Genomic DNA, 22,248 nt, shown 5'->3' with positions numbered 1-22,248 from the left:
TTGCTAATTTGCCGGCAAATATGCATATCAATTACGCAGCCTCTATCAACACACACACACACATTCACACACACACACACACACACACACGGGCATATGTTGGAAGATGATGGATGATCATTGAAATGGTAATAAGGAGATGATAAGGGCAAAAAAACATGGCTTATTTTACTTCTAAATATAATCTCATTTATTTTAGTCTAATAGCGTTTTGCATTTTGAATTGTCACAATCTATTAATCGGAAGAGGTTTTATGTGGGAGTGTGTATTCAACAAATTTGAAGTGCAAATAGGAAAGGGGATAAAAAATGCAGTTGATATAAAACTGACTGAAAGTATGATTGTCTTTTTCATTACTTTCAGTAATTTTCATAGCTGCTATGTATTAAACATGTTTTTTTCATTTTGAACAAAGCAGGAGCACCATTTGTCTATCTCTATTTGTCTATTGAGGCTGTGCAATTATGAAAAAAATAGGTTTGATTTTGCAATTTGAACATACGTGAGCTATTTTGCAAAACAGCTATGAATGAATATTTTAGTTTTATTCATGCACAAAAAAAAATCAGATTGATTTCATCACTTTGCAATGTTGTGACGAGTCAACCTTGGATTGTTTTTGAACTTTGAGCATAGTTTGGGTTGATTGTTTTTGACAGCTTGTGCAATGGAAACAATAAAATCTTCACCGTATTGCGCAATTGTTTTGCACTTGGGCAAGTGGAAAAAAACAGATATTTTAAAATCATTATTTGCCAAACTGAGATTTCAGAGCCAGTTTTAACACACTAGTGGGTTATCTATTTGGTATTATTTTTTTTCTTGATTGACAGATGTGCAGATTTGACCGTTTTGTGTTTGTGGGCCTATTACGGAGCGACACCCAGCTGCGGCGTGCCTGCAGTTTGCGATTGAACTGCTGCTTTGCATTGTGCACGCAAACCCGCGTGCGTGCGTTCGTTTGGGTGGGTGGGTGGGTTGCGGACAATCTGGCCAGTTCCATGCCCCGCGTCGGCCCAGCTTTGCATTAAACAGTGTTCCTTCCGCATGACTTGGTGACAATACGCCGGGCGTCCTCCTCAGATCTGGCGAGGATGAGGGGATCACACCACCTCTACCCCCAATGTCCCTCTAAGCACCACCATACCAAACCAACCCCCGCCAGGCCTCGATGTCGGCCTCCCATACCGGTCGGTGTCCAGTCAGGCCCAGGCTGATTAGCGGCTCACCTGGCTCTCCGAGGAACTGCCGTCGTCCCCCAGGAGCTCATTGCGCACCTCGTCACTGTAGGCGATACGTGACCTTTTCTGCCAGGAGGAAGGGGGAAAAAAGAAAGGGAGTGGGTAAGGGGGGCAAAAAAGGAGAAAGACAGTTGAGAAATATTGCTTAGTACCGTTGTTGTTTTTTTTGTATTGAGAAGAACAATAAAAAACATTCCTGAAGCACGAGGGCCCCCTAATGGAAGAGGGTGACAAAAAGGAGGCCCAAAAAACATTTTCCTTGGGACTGACAAAAAAAAACACACACACACAAAATAACATAAAGGGCAGCCAAGACATTTTGATGTTAAAAGATGAAATTTCGCTAACCAAAACAGCAGCACCTTTCGAAGCATGGAGATATTGTTGTACTACTACAACTACTATCGTTGTACGACTACTGAATGTAGTATTTTGAAGTATGATCCTCTCAAAAACGTTTCAAACAAGAGGACATTGTGTTTTTGTATCGTTATTATTTTTACACATCATATTTCATTTTGAATTGGGAAAATAATGTTCCAAAAATATAGAACAATACAAACATATTAGGGGGCTTTTTTTATTATTTATGATCTCTGTAATATATTGACAGAGGGCTAAAAAAGCAGAAATTAATTATAAATTATGACGGAAATGACAATGCCCACATGAATACAATCAAAAGCTGTCAATCAAAAGTCTGTGGGACGATAATAAGAATATACTAATAATGATACATTTCATTTATAAGTGCCTTTCATTGGGTGGTGGGTGGTGATATTATAAGGAAGGAGCACTTGTCAGCACTAAATCTTTTCTTGCAAGCGGGGCACTAGAGGCATAAGGGGGGCTGGGGGGTCTGTCACCACTGTCATCCCAGTGCATTGGCAGCCTCTGTGATAACGCCAATGCCGGGATTCAGACAGGGAATAATTCATCAGCCACTGACTCTGTATACACACATACATGCATGTCGAGTTGGGGGTGGGGGTGAGGGTGAGGGCGTTACAAAAATAAGACAACTGCAGGAGTGGGACGGCAATGTTTAAAGATGGGTGGGTGGCCCGTGGAAAAACAACTTGTCGGCTTGCCCTCCTAAAATGAGCGTGTGGCGACAGACAGCGCGGGCGATAAAGTGTTTACTCAGCCGCATTCGCTCGCACCACCAACAAGCAAAAAAAAAAAAAAAACTACTCTGCCTCACCGCTGTTTTTTGGAGGATGGTCCCAGGCAAAAATATATAAATAAATGAATATGAAAACATAAACGGGCTGACAGGACAATTTATTTCCAAGCGGGATGTTTTGCTGTATTTACTTTTCATTTGAAATGAGCTGAAAATTGAGAAGACCCTGGTGAACACATCATGAGGGTTTTCAAATAAAGGCCAGCTATCAATATGAATAATGTCCTTGCACATTAGCAATCATTGAAATCAAATACATATAATAATAAAAGTACATTTTAAAGAAAAACATGAGTCATAGACTATCAAAATAGATGGGAATGGTGGTTACTTTTGTTAAATTTGATAGATTATATAACAATAATCATAATACATTACATTTTAAGCATCTTTCAAAGCTCTCAAGGACACTTTACAGTCACAGAGAAGCATAGGTACTATGATAAATAAAATACAATTAAATAAATGTCATATTTTTTTTTAAGTTACAAAAAATTGCATACATCATTTAAACATAACAAAATATATTTTTAGAGATGAAGTCATTTTTAAAGCTTTTATAAATGTGGAATATTTTGGTGAATTTAGGTCATGTTTTTCAAGACAGAATAGTATCAGAATCAGAATCATCGGAATCAGAAAGCCTTTAATGCATAATAGAAAAGTCAGAAGACTGAAATGTATTAAAAAAGCATATTTATAACTGTAATTGTATTAGTTTTATATGTATAATAGTATCATATCTTTTGAGGGGAGGGGGTAAAGTCCTCTAATTCAGCGGAGACTACGTCCAATTCAAAGAGTCAACGACAATGGCGTGAATTTGCAAAACAAAAAAGACACTCCTGATTTTGCGGGCGGCTGATAAAACCGAGACCCAAAAACAAAGGCAAAAAAAAAACAGAAAAACACCCACGTATTGCATTTAAGTGGAGAGTCATCATAAAGAGCCTGGGTGCAACTTCGGGGGAGCGCCGACGTTGCAGCCGTAATTGAGCCGAAGCAGCGTCGCGAGTGCCATTGATTCGGATGTCTTGGAAAAAAAAACAACAAAGATGTTTCTAAATAGCTGTTTGTGTGTGAAGCACTTCCGCAATGCCACGGCGAACTAAAGCAAAACGCTACAAAAGGGTGGGGAAATGTCAGCGTAATGAAAGCGTCGCAGTTATCCAACCCCCCACGGGTTTTTTGGATTCCCCCTCTGGAAAACAACACCCCCCATCAATGATTAGCACCTTGCCATTTCATGTCAAACATCAACGACATGTACCGCCGTAATACGCTGACACATTTGATAATAAACATACCCCCAAAAAAAGCGAATTTGCAGCCGAAAAGCTTCAAAATAGGAAAACGAGTTGAGAATAACAGGAGGTAATTACGCTTGGAGGCTAAGCTTTTTTTTCCCTGAATGGGCTGTAAAGGTCAAAGGTCATTTCATGTGTTCGGACGGTTGATCTGAACACCTGGCGTTTGACCTGGGGTTGTGTCGACTTTTCATATCTCCTGCATATGGATGCTCAGACAACATCTTGAAATAAAATTATCTTTAAAAAAATGGTCCGTATTGCTATAATTATGGGAGGGTGCGCTTTATTTATTTATTTTGTTATCTTTTTCAAAAGGTCTGTCTTTTGTCATGTTTCTAATCTTGGGTGAAGATTTTTTTCTTAATCCCACTAGCGCACACGCGACAACGGTACAAAGGTACTTCTTGAACTTGATGCAAACGACGTCAAAATAGCGCAGGTGTTGGGTGTCCTGTCAGGAATGGAGGAATGGAGGAATGAGGGGGGGGGGGGGGCATTCTTCGTCACCCATCAAAACATAATTACATATGCACGCAGAACATTCACGGCAGATATGCTAATCGGTTTGGCATAATCCTCTGTGTGTGTTATCTCATTATCATAACATGTTTCAACTTTTTTTCGGGTATATTTCCATCATATAGTTGAGAAGTCGTAATCTGCCAATAAAGTCCTTTATTTTCAAGGGGAAAAAAAAGTTTTGTGGAAGGGAGGTTAAATTGTATTTTTAGATAATCTTTTTTCTGACGTGGAAAAAAAATGCTCGTAATTTATTGTTTTTATTCTTGAACGCGTGCAACTTAATGCAAAATGTTTTCTGATATATATATATATATGTATTATGTATTTTCAGAATTGGTGTCTTACATACAAAATGTATATTTTTCCCCCAATTCCTAAAATGATGAAACTTTATGTTCTTGAAAACAGGTAGTTTCTTCAAAAATCAGATTTTACTTTTATTTATTTTAGAAAATATTTTTTCAGGAAAAAAAAAAATTCCATCCCTCTTTTTACAGTAAAGCACAAGCTTGAATACATGTATTTTTTTTCTCCCTTAGACACAAGTAAGCACAGGAGAACGTCGTTTGTTTTATTCCCTTCTTTGCCGACTTCCTTCGCCTTGCTCGCACGAGGGGCTACTGTACACGGAAAATAAGAAAAAAGGAAAGAGAGACAGAGCGAGAGAGACAGAGCGAGCCTCCTTTGGATCGAAAGGCAACGACGACAGAGAAAAGAGGAGCCGGGTGCCTCAGATAACAGCATGGGGGCCCCTCTCATTAGCTCACAGGTTGCCGCCTTTGGTGGCTTTCCACTCGACGCCTGCGATGTGTTCACTCTCCTTCCATGAAAAAGGTAAAAAGTGTGTCACCCAATAACAACAAAAAAAAGAAAATCATCAAGCACGCCAAAAGTGAGGTGAGGCGTCTTTTTTTTTTTTTTTGCGTTTGACCACCATCCATCACAGATGGTCCGAAGGGTGACAAGGGGTTCCGGGGGGGCGGCTTTGAAGCTCGGGTCTCTATGATAGCAGCAACCCGTCGAGTCATTTGAGAGGCCAGGAGACAACGATGGCGGCGGTGAAGAGTGCGGCAGACCCGACAAAAAGGGAGCAATTTGATGGAGGGCTTTGATTGTAGGAGCTGTCCAAGGTTTGGTTGGGGCAGGGAGGTGGTCTCCAGTGTCAGGGTTTTGTCATTGTAACTCAAAGACCCACAGATTATTGAGTTTTAAGACTTCATAAACATTCAATGCAGCGTTAGAAACCTTTGACTCTCTTCTTTCATCAGAAAAAAAGAGCTAATTCCTAAATTATATGGGTCTGAAGTTATAGGAGTTTGAAATGGTTGGGACGTGTCAAGGCGAGAAAGGAACGGAGGAATGGGGGTCGGGGGGAGCTGTCGGGCAGACAGCGTCGATTCGCAAGATGGAATCGATACAGTAGAGGCGTCAGGGGGAGGAAATGGGGGTCTTGTAGGGGGAATAAACTGGGCCTCCCCAGGTTAGCACCGGAGAGAAAGGTGAGATTATGGCAAAGTGGAGGAGGGATTTTCCTGACTTGCCAGGTAGCCTACCTGGCAAGCCTAGCAACCAAGCGGCCCATTAGCCTGTGGCTACTGACACAAGGCACACAAAACACCCCCAAAACCCCCTCGATATCTCCACACACACCTGCACACACACACACACACACACACGCACGCACGCACACACACACACACACACACACACACACACACACACACATTTAGTTTTTTTGTTGTCTTCACTTTTAACCCGTCGCTCCACTTCAGAATGAGGCTTATTTCTGACCTCCATTTGTGATTCATTTTTTGTTTGATGTCTATTCTCAGCCTCTTACCTAAAATTGAAAGCTGTCATACAAAAAAAAAGATCTGGCCTTTGTTATGAACAAATAATCATAATAAAAAATAACACACACGCAGCTTTTAACTTTCAAGTATTAACATGAATACATACACTAGACGCAGCAGTGGACTGGTCTTTCTGGAAAACTCCGGACTTTAGAAAGAGACTTATTTTTGACCTCCATTTACGATTCATTTTTAGTTTGATGTCTGTTCGCGGGCTCTTATCTAAAATTGAAAACTGCTGTGGTAAAAAAATATATATATAAAAAGGCCAGACACAAAAGACGGACGAATCGGCCTGCCCGTGTGTGCGTGCGGTGGACATGGACTCGCCGAAGACTATCTTGGTTTTTCTTGCAAACGTGACCATTGTTGCTGGCCAATAGCGGACTTGATTAGCATAAGAATAGCACGGGACGCGCATCAGGACTTAGATGATTATCGCTAACATATTGAGGTGTTACTTTGTTATTTCACATGGCGGACGGGGGGACGCATTCACATGCAGATGAGAACACCGTCCCCCCTCCCATCAACGCACACACACTTAGAAAAGAGTCCAACAACCACCCAATCACTTTCCCGGGAGTCTTTGGGTCTTGTCTTGGAATTTGCAAAACAAAACAAAAAACATTGTCATGGCAGGATGTAATTTCCAAACTCAAATTTTAGTGTTTTTGGGAAATAAACACATATAGACTCACACGTGTATATATATAAATTACTTTTGCAACTATTTTACTTGGCTAACAATAAATAAAGAAATGCCAATGTGCTTCTTCTTTGTGTTTTTTTTTCTTATTTGATAACGAGCAGCCATATTTAATAGCTATACGGGAAATTAACATTTATGGAAAGTGTTCAAATATGATTACAATGTTTTTTAAATCAAAAATTATAAAATATTCTGGAAAAAAAATTAATCTCTTTATGCACAAAAAATACATTAAAAATGAATGCTGTGTTATGTAATACATGCTCCAAACATTTTTTTTAATTCTTATTTTTTTAGTAACACAGCAAACTCACTTTGTACAACGCATAGGCGGTCAAGGAACGGTCATTCAACTATGTCGGGGAGAAAAATAATACATATAAATTATAAATAAATAAATATTAATTAATAAACATATATTATACTCCTATTTGTGTTTTAATTACATTATTTTTAATAATATTAGTATAATAATTTTAATAATATATATAATAATTTAGAAATATTATATATAACTAATATTTTATTGATATTATAAGCATATATATATATATATATATATTATATTGCTCCTAGATCTGTTTATTAATTAATATTTATTTATATTTTATATGCACACACACGCGCACACACACACACACACACACACACACACACACACACACACACACACACACACACACAGTATTTCTCCTATGGGCATGAACCCTTCTGTTGTTCTCTGTTCAAGCAAAATTCCAATGCCTTAAAAAAAGAGTGATAGAGAATCCAATGATTCATAATATATTTCATGAATACTTCATGAATGCTCCATACTTAAACCAGTCTTGGAGGGAAAAAAAGAACATTGTCACCTATTCTAGTACCCGCTTGTCAGCACATCACTGGGGAGCGGGTGTCACATGTCACTTCTGGTTTACGGCGCTGCGCGGAACGGGCTGCAGACACCGGGGGTAGGATGGCGAAGAAGAAAGTGATGCGCTAGAAGGGAAGCGGGGGTAGCCGGGTGGTGGGGGGAAGGGGATGTTATCATATCATCACCCTGCGTCTTTATGTTTCCCTCCCTTATTATCTGCGCCCTCCCTCCACATTCACGGCAAGTCACTCAATCATACGAGGCCCGAGGACAGTGAGGGGACAACGGGAGGGCCTTTTATTGTTTTTTTTTTTTGTTTTTTTTTGTTTTGGGGGGGGGGGTTATGATTATTATTATTTTGCACAGCCAGACAAGCGTCTGAAAGCTATACTGATCGCTGTCAGCCAACGAGTGAGCGTTTGCGACTTTGTGAGATAAGCGAGAGAGGAGAACGAATTGTGAGCTAACAAACAAATAATCTGGGGGGAAAAAAACGCAGTGGGCCATCTAGACAAGTGTTTAGCGTGAAGAGATCACGTGATTGACGATGCGGTCAAAGAAACGACTTTGGAAAGAGATAAACTTTTGTTCTCCGGGTATTGAGTCAAAAAAATATATACAAGTTGCTACAAAAAAAACAAAAAGCGAGAAAGGGCTTTTGATGGCAAAATAATCATTCACATTCAAATGTGTTATTAATAATCTTGTGATTACTGTTCGTAAACTCATTCACTGCCATTCACAAATGTATTCGGGAATTGAAAATATGATGTCGAGCGCCATTTCCGAATTAGGTTGGGTTTTGTTTTTCTTACTTGGGTGCTGATAAAGCACTGGCCAGACCTCTGGCATTGTTTTGTCCCCTTCACAAAAGGTCAGTATTACACTTGTTTTCAATTTTAGCGCTTTGTTACAGCTTCAGCTGTTGTTAAAGCCATATATAAACCAATATGTATATATTGCATTGTATTTTGGACAGCCACCCTCATTCCAAGCTCATATTACTCCAGACCCATAGAATTTAGGAATTAACTTTTTTTCCTGATAAAAGAACGCTGCATTGAATGTTGATGTAGTCCTAAAACTCAATCTTCTGTGGGTCCTGGTATTCGAGTGACAACAATAAAAATCCTGGCACTGGAGTGGACACAGTTTTGCACATATTAAGACTGTAAAAGGTTTCCTGTGCAATTTGTCAAAAAATTGCTAGGACGAAGATGAATTCCGATCCAAACAAATAAATAAGAAATGCTCTGCAGTTGTTTGAGTGAGACCATCCTCCAACCTTGCTCTGCCCCTCCACTGCCAATCAAATATCAAATCCCACAAAAAATATATATAGTCAGCACGAGGCGGGTGTAGGAAAAAGGGGCTTATCCCGCAAACTTGCATGTTGTTAAAGATGAGCCTCCGACGTGACAAATCTGTAGGAAAAAAAGGGAAAGGACGCATGTGTACGACAACAAGATCCATTTGTTTACATGATAAATCTCGCCGGGCTTTTCATGGCGAGTAGCGAGCGCTCAGACATTGGTGTCACTGATGGGGCTGCCGCAAGCATGAAAAGAGTCAATCTGCTTTGGCTCCTTGGCTGAATTAGAACAAGTGAGGAAGGGGGTGCGTTAGCGGTGGGGGTATTTATCTTTTTTTTTTTTTAAAGCACCCAACTCGTGTCGGACTGTCATGTCCGCCGCTGTTTGACGACGACCGAGGTCAAAACAACGAGAGGCCTTCATGGCGGATTACAACAATGCCAGTGTGTTATGGTGAAGAAACTACATCTCGGCTTTCAAATTAACACACACACAAAAAAATATGACATTCAAAACTTTCCTTTTTCTTTTTTTTTGGTCAAGCCACCGCAACCTTGACTCGTTCCCGACCGCTAATTAAAAATATTCATTCATGCCTTAAACAACCCACAAGCACAAAATACTCGAGAATGTGGCATTGAGAGCAAGGACTAATGAACGAGACGAAAGCTTGAAATCGGGTATCATTGAGATGTCATTTTAAAATCCACAAAAAAGGACAAAATGTTAATTCATTGACGTCTTGCAAAATGGCTGACTTTTTGTGCAAAATCCCACAAAATGACTGACTCAACACCTCAGCAACATGGCTGCTTCAGAGTGCCTTCAAAAACGAATACAGCAAAGAGTGTGACTGTTTCCACCCCAAAAAATGCCTCCCTCAAATAACGATCTGTATTTTTCCGTCGTTTTACACAGAACACAGCCAAGTGGCCTATTACCAGCACAACACGACAAGTTGCGATTACATAGCACCACAAAATAAATACCCGCTTCAAAAAAAAGGGTTACCTAATCCCATTTGGCGAAAAAAAAAAAAAACAGTTTCACACAAAACTCAGCAAAGTTGGATATGAAATGACTTTTTTTGCCCTTTTGCAAGGCCTTATTCATTAAACACAAATTGCATGTTGTTGGGCCCATTTGAAAGCTGTAGTTATTTCAAGAAGGTCACGGATGAAACTGATAGAGCGGAAAAACAGACATGAATATAAAGAAAGTTGCATATGGAAGGGCGGGGTGAGAGGGGTTGCGCGAACATTCTATTCAACGTATCCGTTTGTCTGGCAAATAAAGTGCTCCGCATTTCAAGGTTGGGCTTTGGAAAGGCATTAATTACCTCCCCGGGCGTCTTTTTCTATTTTTGGGGAATTTCCAAATGAAAAGGCACTGTCACAGCTCCCACTTGACCGTGACTCAAACGCGAAACAACAGAAATGAGCAAAAAGGATAGGTGAGCGTCATGACGCACACAATGCGAGTGAGGCCTCACTGAAGTGAAGTAGGGACGTAAGTGGGGGGAGGGAAGGGTCAGCGGCCATCTTATAGTCAACTCGCACAATGTGACGAAGATAAACACGGAGGAGGGGGGGTAATAATGAAGGCGGATTGAAAAGCGGGATCTGGATGAAAAAGTAGCAAGCTCACAAAAGTCGCCGAGCCGGGCGGGAGGTAATCAATGAAGTCATTGTGAACGGGAACATTGCGTCCTCGCTTCTCAGGCCGACGCCACCTTGACCACGGCCCGTCTCGATTTCCCACTTTTGCTACGCCCATCAATAAGGTTCCTCGCGCTTTGTGTCGAATAGCTACCGAGGAACATTCAACTAAATGCACCAATAGAAAAGAGAAACCTTTTGCACCATTTGCTTGTCAAGAGTATACGTTTGTGGGCCACAAGAGGGAAGTGAAGGAGGGGGTGAAACAATAACCTTAAAATGTTGCAGGGGTTGGGGGGGGGTTACTTGAAAAAATTACCCATTTTGGGGGTTCGGTTCCGAGCGAATGTGGGCAAAGTACAGGTAACATCTGACTTATGACCAGCTCGACTTACGACCATGACCTCCAGACCCTATTTTTAAAATTTTAATTCTACGCTCATTTAGCTTCCGAGTCTCGATACAACATTTTGAATTGAATTCGACTGAATTCAACCGTTTTGACTTCAGACCGTTTGGTCGGAACAGAACTCGGTTGTGAGTCGGATGTTAACTGTATCTCTGTCGCGTTATTTTTACATCTGTTTGAAAAAAATACGGGAGATCAAGAGGCGCAATAAAATTTATTTTATCATCAGACATCAGAAAAACGGATGGAGTCATTTGCTAAATGGAGACCAATATTGTCCTTGTTGTGAACCTTTTATTTCTTGTTATTATTGGAGCAATGTTGCCATCAGCTGGAAACAAAAAAGCAGCAAGGAGGGATGCTTAATATAACCAAAATTTTAAAGGGTTGCAAATAAAAAAAAGAGGAAAAAAAACATTTTTTCCATAATAATGACTTTAAAAATACGAATAATTAACTGCATATTATCCCAAATATATTGATGGCCATTGTTTATTTTTAATCTAAATTTTGTTTTCCAATTATATGCATTCTTTTCGCTCTTCGTATCATGAAAGTAGAATGCTTTATGGCTGACATCTCATCGCATTTCGACATAACGAGAAAAAAAGCCTGTTTTTGACACCCGATCATTTTAAAAGCGAGACCAAAAGAGAAAAAAAATGGGAGTGTTGTTCCCAAGCCGCGGCAGACATGTGCGGACTCCCGTCGTCCCCGCTGGGACACGTCGACAGGCTCCTTTGAACGCGGCGGGTTCTGTTTACCCGATAAATTTGATGAGATTAAGCCGACGTTGGGCCTCCTCTTTGCGTGATCAAAGTGGCGGTTGAGAGGCGCCGGTTTTGTCTAGCTCCGTGAGCAAAGTGCATCCATAGGCGGTTGCTTTTCATGACAGCCTTTATGTCCGCCATTGGCTAAATGTATTGAGATGGCGCCCTCTAGTGGCAAGCCATAGAATCGCTGCCTAAGGACTGTTTAGTTGTGTTTCACTTTTTTGGGTGTGTGTGAGAGGTGTTATGCATCAAAATTAAAAATTGACAATTCTCCCTTGACGACCGGGCACCACGAGTACTTACAAAGTCCTTCTCTAGCTTCTCCACCTCCTGCTTGTAGCTCTTCAGACGACTGTTGTACATGGCGCGGCTCTGGACGGGGATCTCCCGCACCTCCAGGTCCATTTGCTCCAACTGCAAAAAACACATTCAAAGTGGATAATTTTGCCTTTGCATTCTAGTGTAATCTTTCATTCAATTTTTTAGAGGGATTTTCACTGCTTGCAGAGCAGAATTATTTAGAAATATTTGCCTTTTTTTCACACATCATCATCATACCAACATCCTCCTCATTCGTTCGTCAAGTAATCGCAGCACATTTGTGTTCTTGTCAGCTCAATTGCATTTACATGCGCTGTGGCATAAACATGACAGCTCTGAAAATAGTCAACTTCAGCTAAAATGACACAAGCGGGCGTGCCGGTAATTAAGCGCGCTCCCGTGTGGATCGCAAGGAGGCGTCACTCATCTCGCCGCCATCAAAGTCGCCACGGAGGGAAACGTCGACAAAAATCCACCCGGATGAGGTGCAAGTGCATTTGATGCGTGGCGAAGGCGGCTGTTTTGACTAATCACCGTGACATAACGAGACAATTTGTCTCTTGTCGGGCTTGTTCGCATGACGACTCCTGCTCGGTGAGAACGGCTTGAAATGTGTCAAAAAAAGGAGAAAAAAAAGGACATTAGCAGATGAGTATTCACGTAAAAGTGGGGAGCCTCCTTGACGTTTGACGGGGCGCGCCGACACTTCCGCCCAGTTCGTTATTTCCAAAATGGAAATGAGCCATCAAAGACGTACCAACTCTCTGACTTCTTCAAGCTGTTTGTCGACATTTAGAACCAGCTGTGTCTTCTCCTCTAAAAGGGAAGAAGACGAAAACAAATATTGATCAGGAGGCACTTTGTGACAACAGCCCCCGCAAAAAAAGGTGGTAATGGTGGTGGCGGGTGGGGGCGGGGAAGAAGGAAAAAATTGCAACAAGAGGACACATTTGAAGCTATATTTACACGCCGCCGGTGCGTTTGCATGATGCCTCGTAGTTATTGGCATGCGCGGGAGGCCTTTGTTGCCTCGACAGGGGAAACGACGTCGTGTCAATTCTCAGTCACTTTGGTTGAATTGAATTCCGAGAGGTTCCAATTTCCTATTGTATTCCAAATATTAATTCGGATTCTCTCTTAGATTTAATTTGCAATTTCGATTTCTACCTCAAAACGCCCTGCACTTGCTGTAGAAACGATCAATTCAAAAGACCCAAATTTCAAGATAAAGCATTGCAGACCACTGAGGAACGTGTTCTGAACTGCAATTAGTACAAATTGAAATCAAATTTGTTGCACAGCACTATATTATTTTACTTGAACCCCTTCATTTGTGAAAAAAAAAAAAAAAAACAGACACAATCTCCAATGGCCTGCATGTAAACCGAGTTAGAGATCCTTGATTTTGGGGTATTACTAACACAATAAATACAGTATATAGAACCTGCCTACTTTTCCACGTGAAAAAAATGTACTACAAATATTTACTTTGTTTAAAACTGCTTGCTAATTCACGATTTGTTTTAATAATTAGTGCATTTGTTCATTTTCATCAATTCGTGTTGATTTGCATGCATCATTTTTTAAAGAATACAATGTTAATCATTTTTTATTACTTTTAACGTGTAATTTATGCAGGTTGCAATGTTTATTGAATACCCCTTGTAAGGTGGAAGATTCATTTACGAGTCAGAGCAAGTGACACACAAAATAAGAAAGAAAGTGACCGAATTCAGCGTGCAAACTACCTAAAACACACATTTGCATTTTGAAAGCACGCATATATGACTTGAAACACTCAAAACTTGATGCTCTATCTGCGATCATGAGCTTTCCTCGTCTGCAGACGATGAGCCGTGCACAAGCTTACCTCCACCCAGCTTGGGAATTCTGCCAATCTTGTTGGTAACGTCAGCCGTAATGGTTCCAAAGTCTTGCTCGTAGGCTTCGAAGTCTGAAGACATTGTGTCGTGTCCGTTTAGTTGCAAGTAATCTCGGAGGTTACAAGCTCTCAAAAATAAAAACAGAGGTAGTCGGCTGTCACTTCCTTGTGTATCTCCAAAATACATCCGCCAAAGAACTGACAGCTCCTTCTCTTTTTTCTTTTTTCCTACCTATTAGTGTGAAATTACACATTATTAATTTTAAATAAATCATTTGAATTCATTTAAATGAGTGAATTATGTGGTATAACGCTGTTGGCGTGAATTTTCAAATATATAATAATAAATTGAAAACATAGGACAATAACTTCCAAAAATGTCCGGAATATACTAGGACAAGAAAAAAGGTTCCTTCGCGAAAGGCGGAAGAAGAAAACAAGGAAGTGATCGACTCGGTCAATTGAACTGACCATTTTTTCGATGTCAATCAAACCCAAACACCAGCACAAAGTGTGATTTCTAAATCAGTAAGTAACATTATCGTCTGGCACTCGCGTTTACACTTTTTGACGGCCGTCTTGAGGTACCCGCTCATAAGCTAGCTGATTAGCAAGTATCGATGCTGTAGTCGTTCGTGATGTTCAACACATGGTGAAATAGATACCCACATATTCCTGCGAGCAAAGTGTTTGTTTGTTTTGTTTTTGTTTTGCTTTTGTGGCCAATTTAACCTGCAAATTAGTTTAATTACAACATCCCCTCTGTTTACAAGAGGATCCCTGAATGCAATTTTTAGCTTGGGTATGGCATTATAGACACAGACCAAAGGCTAGATCTAACATTGTATTTATGTATTTTTCTTTTTGTCTCTAGATGTCATTCGTACTGTTTCTTCCCTCCAATATGGGGAGCAGGACTGGGTAGAATACTCCCGAGAGCACCAGTCTATGATGCTGCTCAATCTCAGTACAAACAACAGAGGCACACAGGATGTCCCAGTGAGGCCAGATCAATCCCTTTGCTGGGTCACCGGAGGGAGAACCGTCAAAATATGTGCACCATCCTCACCGCTGACTTTGCAAGATAACACAAAATAACCCATTGGACCGTTGTATTTCAAATAGTGCCCATTGCATCATCATGAACTTGGTGGCGTGGGGCAACTTGCACGAGGTGCGCCGGTTGTGCCACTGGGGGCCTGTCATTGCCCTGTCAGTCATTGCAGTGTGCTCCACCGTGGCAGTGCTGGATTCCATAATTTGGTACTGGCCTCTGGACACAGCCGGAGGCAGCATCAATTTCATCATGCTCATCAATTGGACTGTCCTCATCCTCTACAACTATTTCAACGCTATGTTCGCCGGTCCGGGGTACATCCCTCTCGGGTGGAAGCCGGTGAGGAAGCACTCTACGTGGGGATCATAACGTTCGATTAGCTATCTCGCATTTATTTGTGCATCTCTTTGCTCCACATGCCTCCCAAATAGGAGAACCAAGACGACACGTTGTACTTGCAGTTTTGCAAAGTTTGCCAAGGGTTCAAGGCCCCGAGGTCACACCACTGCCGCAAGTGTAACAGGTACCGGTCACATGCCTGGCTGCTTGTGTGATATTTAAATTAATTTGCAGAGGAAATAGTGACAATTATTCCAAATGTGTACAGGTCCTGCAAAGTTTTTGTTCACTCAGATTTTCGACCAAAGCAAATTTCCTGACATCAAGTGTGTTCAATCGCCACAGGTGTGTGATGAAGATGGACCACCACTGCCCATGGATCAACAACTGCTGCGGACACCAGAATCACGCTTACTTCACCAGCTTCTTGTTACTGGCCCCGCTTGGCTGTGCACATGCCGCCACCATCTTTATCATGACCATGTACACACAGCTCTATGAGAGGGTGAGCGAGCGCACCCCCTTTACTCCAAACTGTGAAACTTTGTTTATTTTATGCGGTGATAGAATATCTAGATACATTATATAGATTAATTACTGCTGGAACACAATAGTAATTAACATGGCCAAAAAAGGTTTGCACTTGTACATAGATGCCACGAAAGGGCGACAAATCACATTGTCACGTTAAGTATTGCACCATCACCACAAACAGAATGAATTGGAGAGTTTTTCACAAAATTCCCGAAACTAGCTTTGAATTATATTTCCATTTATTCAGCAGTCAGGAAAGAACAATGACAGTGGTTTTTTTTCTTCAGATTTCCTTCGGTTGGAGCACAGTGAGGATCGACATGAGTGCTGTTCGTCAGAGCCAGCCCCTCATGCCATTCAGCGTCGCCGCCTTCGCCGGAACACTCTTTGCTTTGGGACTGGCGCTGGGTACCACTATCGCTGTTGGCATGCTGTTCGTCATACAGGTACATTGGAATCGGACGGGGGGTAATGGGCTTGATATGTTTTTTTTTTTTTCGTCATGTAAAATGCCTTCCTTGGCTACGTAATATGCAAATATATTATTATTTATTTTCAGATGAAAGTAATCCTTCGAAACAAAACCTCAATCGAGTCTTGGATCGAGGAAAAGGTCAAAATGGTTTTCAAATTATTTTGGTTGGAATCGGACTACTAAAAGACCAGGTTTGTCTCCCGGCCAAGCAGGCCAAAGACAGAATAGAGCACTACCAAACTGGGGAGGAGTTCATCTTCCCGTACGACCTCGGCAGCCGCTGGCGCAACTTGAAGGAAGTCTTCACGTGGTCGGGGATGCCCAAAGGAGACGGCATGCTGTGGCCCGTCCACCCCCAGTGTCACCAGCACACCTTAACGGTTAGCTCGTCTTCCTTTTCCCTTCCGCTGCGGCTCTGTCATGATGGAGTCGGTTTTAAGTGTCCCTGCCCTCATTGCCGCAGATCGAGCAACTCAAGCAGAAGGCCGACAAGAGGGTGAGAAGTGTAAGTACGCGGCGACAATGAGCCAATGGGCCATCATCCCTCGACGGTTGATATTTTTAGCAACCGGGAGCACCAACCTGGTCGAATAACCAACATTTGCGGTGCGGCTCGCCCAGCAGGTCCAGTACCAGGCTGTAGAGGACTACAATGGTGCTTGCTGCCCCTTGACCAAGGGCGTCCAGACTTTTTTCCGGACCCCTTGCACAGAGGAACCTAGGATACCCCTACAACGGGGGGATACAATCCTGGCCACCCGTGGCACCAAGTGAGTCTCACTTGCTCTTTAAGGAGACATCTAATCCGTCCATCTTCGGTCATACAATTTTCAACAAGAATTTATATGTGATTTTTTTCCTGCTCTCTCAATTGAATTTTATCTCCTTTTTCTTCTTTAGGTGGTGGATGTATGGAGACAAAGTCTTAAACGAGGAGCAAACAAAAGGTAAGAACAACAACAAAATCAGTCATGTGATAGCAGCCTAGACCTGCATAGCCGTTGGTCTGTTCGGTATTTCAGAATTTGTTGATAAAACGATCACAAAAATATATAATTTGACCTAATGCGTATACAACCTAAGTCCTTTGCTGTCATCTTCTGGCATCCATCTTTAATATGCGGGGCTCACTGTATTTGAACCGATACAGAAACTAGCTTTCATTTTCAGCGGGAGAGCGCATCCGCGGATGGTTTCCCAGGCGATGCGTGGAGAAGTGCCATTATGACACCGCTGCAGTCGACAGCGCCGCCGATAAGAAAGCCAACTAGTACGGTTATCCACTCCTGTATGACATTGTCACTCCGGGTGCTACAGATTTTGCTGCATACACATTATGGTCAACACACATTTTGATACTGAATTTGTCGAAACAAAACGAACCAAAAAAAAAAAGAAAACATACTGAGAATCAATCATATAGGTTGAAGAAGAGTTTGAATTTCAACAAAGCTTTCATGTGACTTGAATTGTGTCCTTTTTTTTTTACGTGTGCCAATGTTGTGCATATTCTGCTAATTATGCAACGCCTCTGCTGCCCCAACCAGCCACCTCCCAGGGCCTGTCATGCAAGTCTTTGTACGACTATAGCCCAATTAGTTGTATTTGGTTTGTTTTTAATTATGTTTTGTCAAAACAAGCTATTTGCCTCAAATTAAAAGAATTTTGAACCATTCTCAAAGACGCTTAGTATTTCTCAATAAACAATGATTGACCGGTATTGGCTCCTACAAATGCATTGCAAGGAAATCTTCTGGATGAAATAGATTGCACAGGCGCTAATCGTTCATTTTTGAATATGGATTAACTCAAATACAATTTTTTTGCATGCAATTTTTAATGTAAAAAAACAGTTTCCGTAACCTAGAAAGAACTACTACTCCCATACACCATTGCGGCGTTTCACCAACCAATCAAGTCACCGTGCGATGTCACGTGACAGTCCTTCAACCCTTACTTCCTGTATTCTGTTCAAGGAGCTGCTTAGCCATTTGGGATAGCCTTGAAACATTCCCTTTTCTTAGAAGTGTGGACCAAAACAAATAACGCAATTAAGCAGGTATGCTGACGGGCTCGTTTGTGCATTTTCTGTGAGCGTGTGTCAAGCTGACAAAGTTTATTTACCCGAATGATGCACTCTTGCTAGTTTTACGAACGTAATGCTAACGTATAGCTCCCCAAACATGAAAAATACATTCGCAATTTGGGGTTGGAGTGTTGCTGTATGCCAGCAAACTAACTATGGTCGCCTTTAATATTCTGCTCAATGAAATCATAAAAAATTGCAGTAACTTCAACTGATTCGTGAGGCAATGGCACAAACTGCGTTTGCCAAAGGCAAGGACGTCTAATAAGTAACTAACTACGTTTATGACTGCGTTGAAGAGACAGCACACCATTCAATTTGAACATTTGTTTGTATTTCACACACTTAAAAACAAAGATGAAAACGTGCAAGTGTTCGCATTGTAAATGTCTTTATGACAAGCACCCAGAGCTTTAATTCAATCATGTCATATCTGTCAAATGAAAGGAAAACGACTTTGCTGCCCTCTTGTGGGATTGATAGGCACTCACAAGCAGGATTTTCAAATTTTACTCCATGGCTCAGTCCTGCATTGTCTAACTAAAATGTCTAACGTTTGTATATCTGTGCTCATATATCTCTCGTCTTACCTCCAATCAGTTTTTTTTTGCAGCATTTGCCGTGACGATGGCATCCGGGACCATGTCGATGTTCAGCACGGGCATCCTGGTACTGACGTCGCCCCTCCACACTCTGCGCATCGCTCCCGTGCTTCGCTCGGCTGCGCAGCTGGTGGAGCGCACCCTCTATGTCCACCTCCACCCGGGACTCAACCTGTGCGGCGGGGGCCAAGCGCGTCCCGTCTTCATCCCGCCGGCCGTCGACCTATGCTCGCTCATCACTCGCCTATATAGCAATGCGTCCGACGTGTGTGAACACCTCGACGTACGCGTCCTGCTTACTCACATCAACCCCCCGTCCAACATGGGCGGCCCCTTCCCCACGCCGCAGTCCCTATCCCACTCCCCCGAGGTGCTTCTTACAGACTTCCCTCTGCTGGACCCGGCACAGTCGCACCAGGTGACGCAGTGTCTGCAGGGCTACGCCGGGCGCTGTTACGCTTGCCGGCCCGACCTGCCGTCGGTGTTGCTCCGCCCGCAGCCGTCCACGCCGCACGAAGAGTCGGAAGACGGAATAAAAGAACCGCAAGGGGATGGGAAACCATTAGAGACGTATCCTGACGTGGTGGTGGGCGGCACCTTCGACCGCCTTCACGGAGCCCACAAGACCCTGCTGAACGTGTCGTGTTTGCTAGCCACAAGACGCTTCCTCATCGGAGTATGTGACCAGGGAATGCTGAAAAGTAGGACTGCAACTAATTATTTAAATAATCGATTAATCCGTTGGAAAAATAATTAGGGGATTACACTTTTGGACATTTGGAGATTTACAAGCATGAATTTCTTGAATGCATCCCATTTTGTTCCTGAACTTTTGACTGTTGACCTCGTTGGGCGATGGGCCCACTAATATTCAAATTTCCTCCTTGTCGCCGACAGAAAAGGTCCTGAAGGAGCTAATCCAGCCATATGACCTACGCGTAGAAAAGCTCCACGAGTTTCTGCGGGACATCAAACCCTCACTACAGGTGGAAATTTTTCCCCTGGATGACCCGCTTGGGGTGTCGGTGGTCGATCCGCTGTTGCGTTGCATCGTGGTCAGCGAGGAGACACGCAAGGGGGGCGAGGCCGTCAATAGGACTCGCATTAAAAATGTAAAGTTCGCCCCAGGTTTATGGAAAACAGTGACCATGTTGTGCTTAACAGATATTATTTTTTGTTTTTCTTCCTGTGTCATTCCGAAATCAGGGACTTCCTGCTTTGGTTCTTCATGAAATCCAACTGCTCAAGGATGCGCATCACTCAGAAACGGAGGAGGAGAAGATAAGCTCATCCAGCCTGCGCTCCCGATTGCTGGGAACGCTCCTCATTCCACCCAAAGTACTAATTTCGATAATTTTGTTGTTTTTTAAGTTCAGGGAAAAAAAATCATTCTACCGATCTCTACATTACCTCAATCTGATTTCTCGCTTTAGGACACGCCCCATCTCCCTTTCCAGCCGTACGTGATCGGCCTGACGGGCGCGAGCGGCAGTGGGAAAAGCGCCGTCTCCAAGCGTCTGGAAGACCTGGGAGCGGTCCGCATCGACTGCGACAAACTGGGCCACCAAGTCTACGAGCCGGACACCGGCGCCTACCACCGCGTCGTGGAGGAATTCGGATCAGGTATGGCCTCACAGCCATCACTGGAGAATTATCAATCCTCACTTTCATTGTATTTCATTTTTGTAATCATTCTTAGAGATCCTAAATGATGATAAAAGCATCAATAGACGCGCCTTAGGGAAGAAGGTGTTTGGAAAACAGGTAACAAAACATTAAGTCACATGTCGAGGTCCATTTATTTATGTATTTTCCTATTGCAGGAAAGATTAAAAGCACTAACAGACATCGTGTGGCCTGAAATTGCACTTCTAGTCAAGAACATTATTATCCAAGCCAGGGAACAAGGTAGCATTTTAATTATTGATACTCTCAGAAGTCGCAGAGCATTCATCCTTTTTTTTTCCGTCAGGTAAAGATGTCTGCGTGCTCGATGCAGCGGTACTGCTGGAAGCAGGCTGGACAGACATGGTCCATGAGGTGTGGGTGACCATCATCCCCGAGGAGGAGGTATGCTACATGTCATCACTATGGCGTATCAAAGTATATAGTTTTTAAATTAGAACCTTTTTTTGTTCTCTAGGCGGTGTCTCGCATAATAGATCGAGACGGCGTTTCGCCGGAGGACGCCCAGCGCCGCCTCCAAAGCCAAGGTTCCAACGCCGAGCGACTGGAGCACGCCAACGTGGTGCTCAGCACGCTGTGGGAGCCCGAGGTCACTCGCAAACAGGTGGATTTTTTTTTCTTTGTGCGCAAAGTATTCAAAAATAAAGATTGACATTTGCGCATCTTGTTCCGCAAAGGTATATAAAGCGTGGAATCTACTTCAGAAAAGGATGCAGCAGAGACGGGAAGCGCAATAGGAAAAACAGAGACGGTCAGGCATGAGGAGAAGAAATGGTACAACCATGAAACTTGATATGCATCTGAAGTCGCCTTTTGACACGGAAGATCAACTTGAACGTGTGCCTTTCACACTGAACTCAGCAAAGGTAGTCAGTCCCCTTTGCTGGACAGTTTTGATCGCTTTGCAGCCATTTTTGTAGGCTGAAATGAATCTCAGTTGCTGCGATAAACGGCCACAAAAATGGAAATTTTAAAACGTCATCATCACGGCCGTGACAATGACGCGGGGTCAAAAATATGTGAACGAAGCTATTGTCATCGGAATTTTTATATATTTTTTTACTACCATAACTTTATCATGCATGAAATGAGTGTATATAGTGCGGTGAATATATTATTTTTCCAAGGTAAAGTGGGGTCAAATATTGGGAAACCTGGAATACGGAGGTCCCCTTTTGCAACCTCGCAACCCCATCTAATGGCGTATTTTTGCACATCCTCTCATTCAAGCCATTTAAAAACTTTAGTCTTTATGACTCGCACTGGTCAATTCTTTTGAGTTAAGGGTCAACGGTTAAACGTTCTAAATTGTGTATTTTTTTTCCATTGTTTTTTTGCCTATGAGAATTTACCCCAATAAATATCAATGGTCTTTATTTACTGTAGTCGTTTGAGAAATTAAGGAGCTTTTGCGTGTCATTTAACAAAAAAA

At 42.3% G+C, this 22,248-nt stretch overlaps 3 protein-coding genes across 7 annotated transcripts in view; 2 read left to right on the top strand and 1 right to left on the bottom strand.

Moving 5' to 3' along the window:
- The window catches only part of vti1a (vesicle transport through interaction with t-SNAREs 1A), a 61,966-nt gene extending 47,770 nt beyond the window's left edge, over positions 1–14,196 (bottom strand). For all 3 annotated transcript variants that reach the window (XM_089016082.1, XM_089016080.1, XM_089016081.1), the window contains exons 1-4: positions 14,026–14,196; positions 12,913–12,971; positions 12,138–12,248; positions 1,231–1,308 (exon numbers count right to left, since the gene is read on the bottom strand). In XM_089016082.1, the coding sequence (XP_088872208.1) occupies positions 1,231–1,308; positions 12,138–12,248; positions 12,913–12,971; positions 14,026–14,119 (342 nt within the window). In that variant the 5' untranslated portion in view covers positions 14,120–14,196. The remainder of the gene's footprint in view (positions 1–1,230; positions 1,309–12,137; positions 12,249–12,912; positions 12,972–14,025) is intronic.
- A 256-nt stretch (positions 14,197–14,452) lies between these two features.
- zdhhc6 (zDHHC palmitoyltransferase 6) lies at positions 14,453–18,117 on the top strand. Of its 2 annotated transcripts, none has more exons than XM_089015419.1 (11): positions 14,453–14,565; positions 14,912–15,433; positions 15,526–15,617; positions 15,779–15,938; positions 16,255–16,413; positions 16,527–16,580; positions 16,655–16,822; positions 16,906–16,947; positions 17,067–17,212; positions 17,343–17,389; positions 17,613–18,117. In XM_089015419.1, the coding sequence occupies exons 2-11, from the start codon at positions 15,179–15,181 to the stop codon at positions 17,711–17,713; spliced, it is 1,224 nt and encodes a 407-aa protein (XP_088871545.1). In that variant the 5' UTR covers positions 14,453–14,565; positions 14,912–15,178; the 3' UTR covers positions 17,714–18,117. The 2 variants fall into 2 exon arrangements, with proteins under 2 accessions (XP_088871545.1, XP_088871543.1); XM_089015417.1 differs by having other exon boundaries at positions 17,064–17,212.
- A 258-nt stretch (positions 18,118–18,375) lies between these two features.
- On the top strand, positions 18,376–22,152 carry coasy (Coenzyme A synthase). Of its 2 annotated transcripts, none has more exons than XM_089015476.1 (10): positions 18,376–18,501; positions 19,129–19,831; positions 20,028–20,242; positions 20,337–20,468; positions 20,564–20,753; positions 20,830–20,894; positions 20,954–21,038; positions 21,103–21,200; positions 21,274–21,420; positions 21,494–22,152. In XM_089015476.1, exons 2-10 carry the CDS (start codon positions 19,156–19,158, stop codon positions 21,551–21,553), a joined length of 1,668 nt encoding a protein of 555 aa, XP_088871602.1. In that variant the 5' UTR covers positions 18,376–18,501; positions 19,129–19,155; the 3' UTR covers positions 21,554–22,152. The 2 variants fall into 2 exon arrangements, with proteins under 2 accessions (XP_088871602.1, XP_088871603.1); XM_089015477.1 differs by having other exon boundaries at positions 18,392–18,501; positions 19,142–19,831.
- Positions 22,153–22,248: the final 96 nt, after the last annotated feature.

This window comes from Hippocampus bargibanti, linkage group LG15 (assembly GCF_051943395.1).
Source record: "Hippocampus bargibanti isolate YZ-2025 linkage group LG15, ASM5194339v1, whole genome shotgun sequence".
NCBI classification, from domain to species: domain Eukaryota; kingdom Metazoa; phylum Chordata; class Actinopteri; order Syngnathiformes; family Syngnathidae; genus Hippocampus; species Hippocampus bargibanti.
This window is presented reverse-complemented; position numbering and strand designations above follow the sequence as displayed.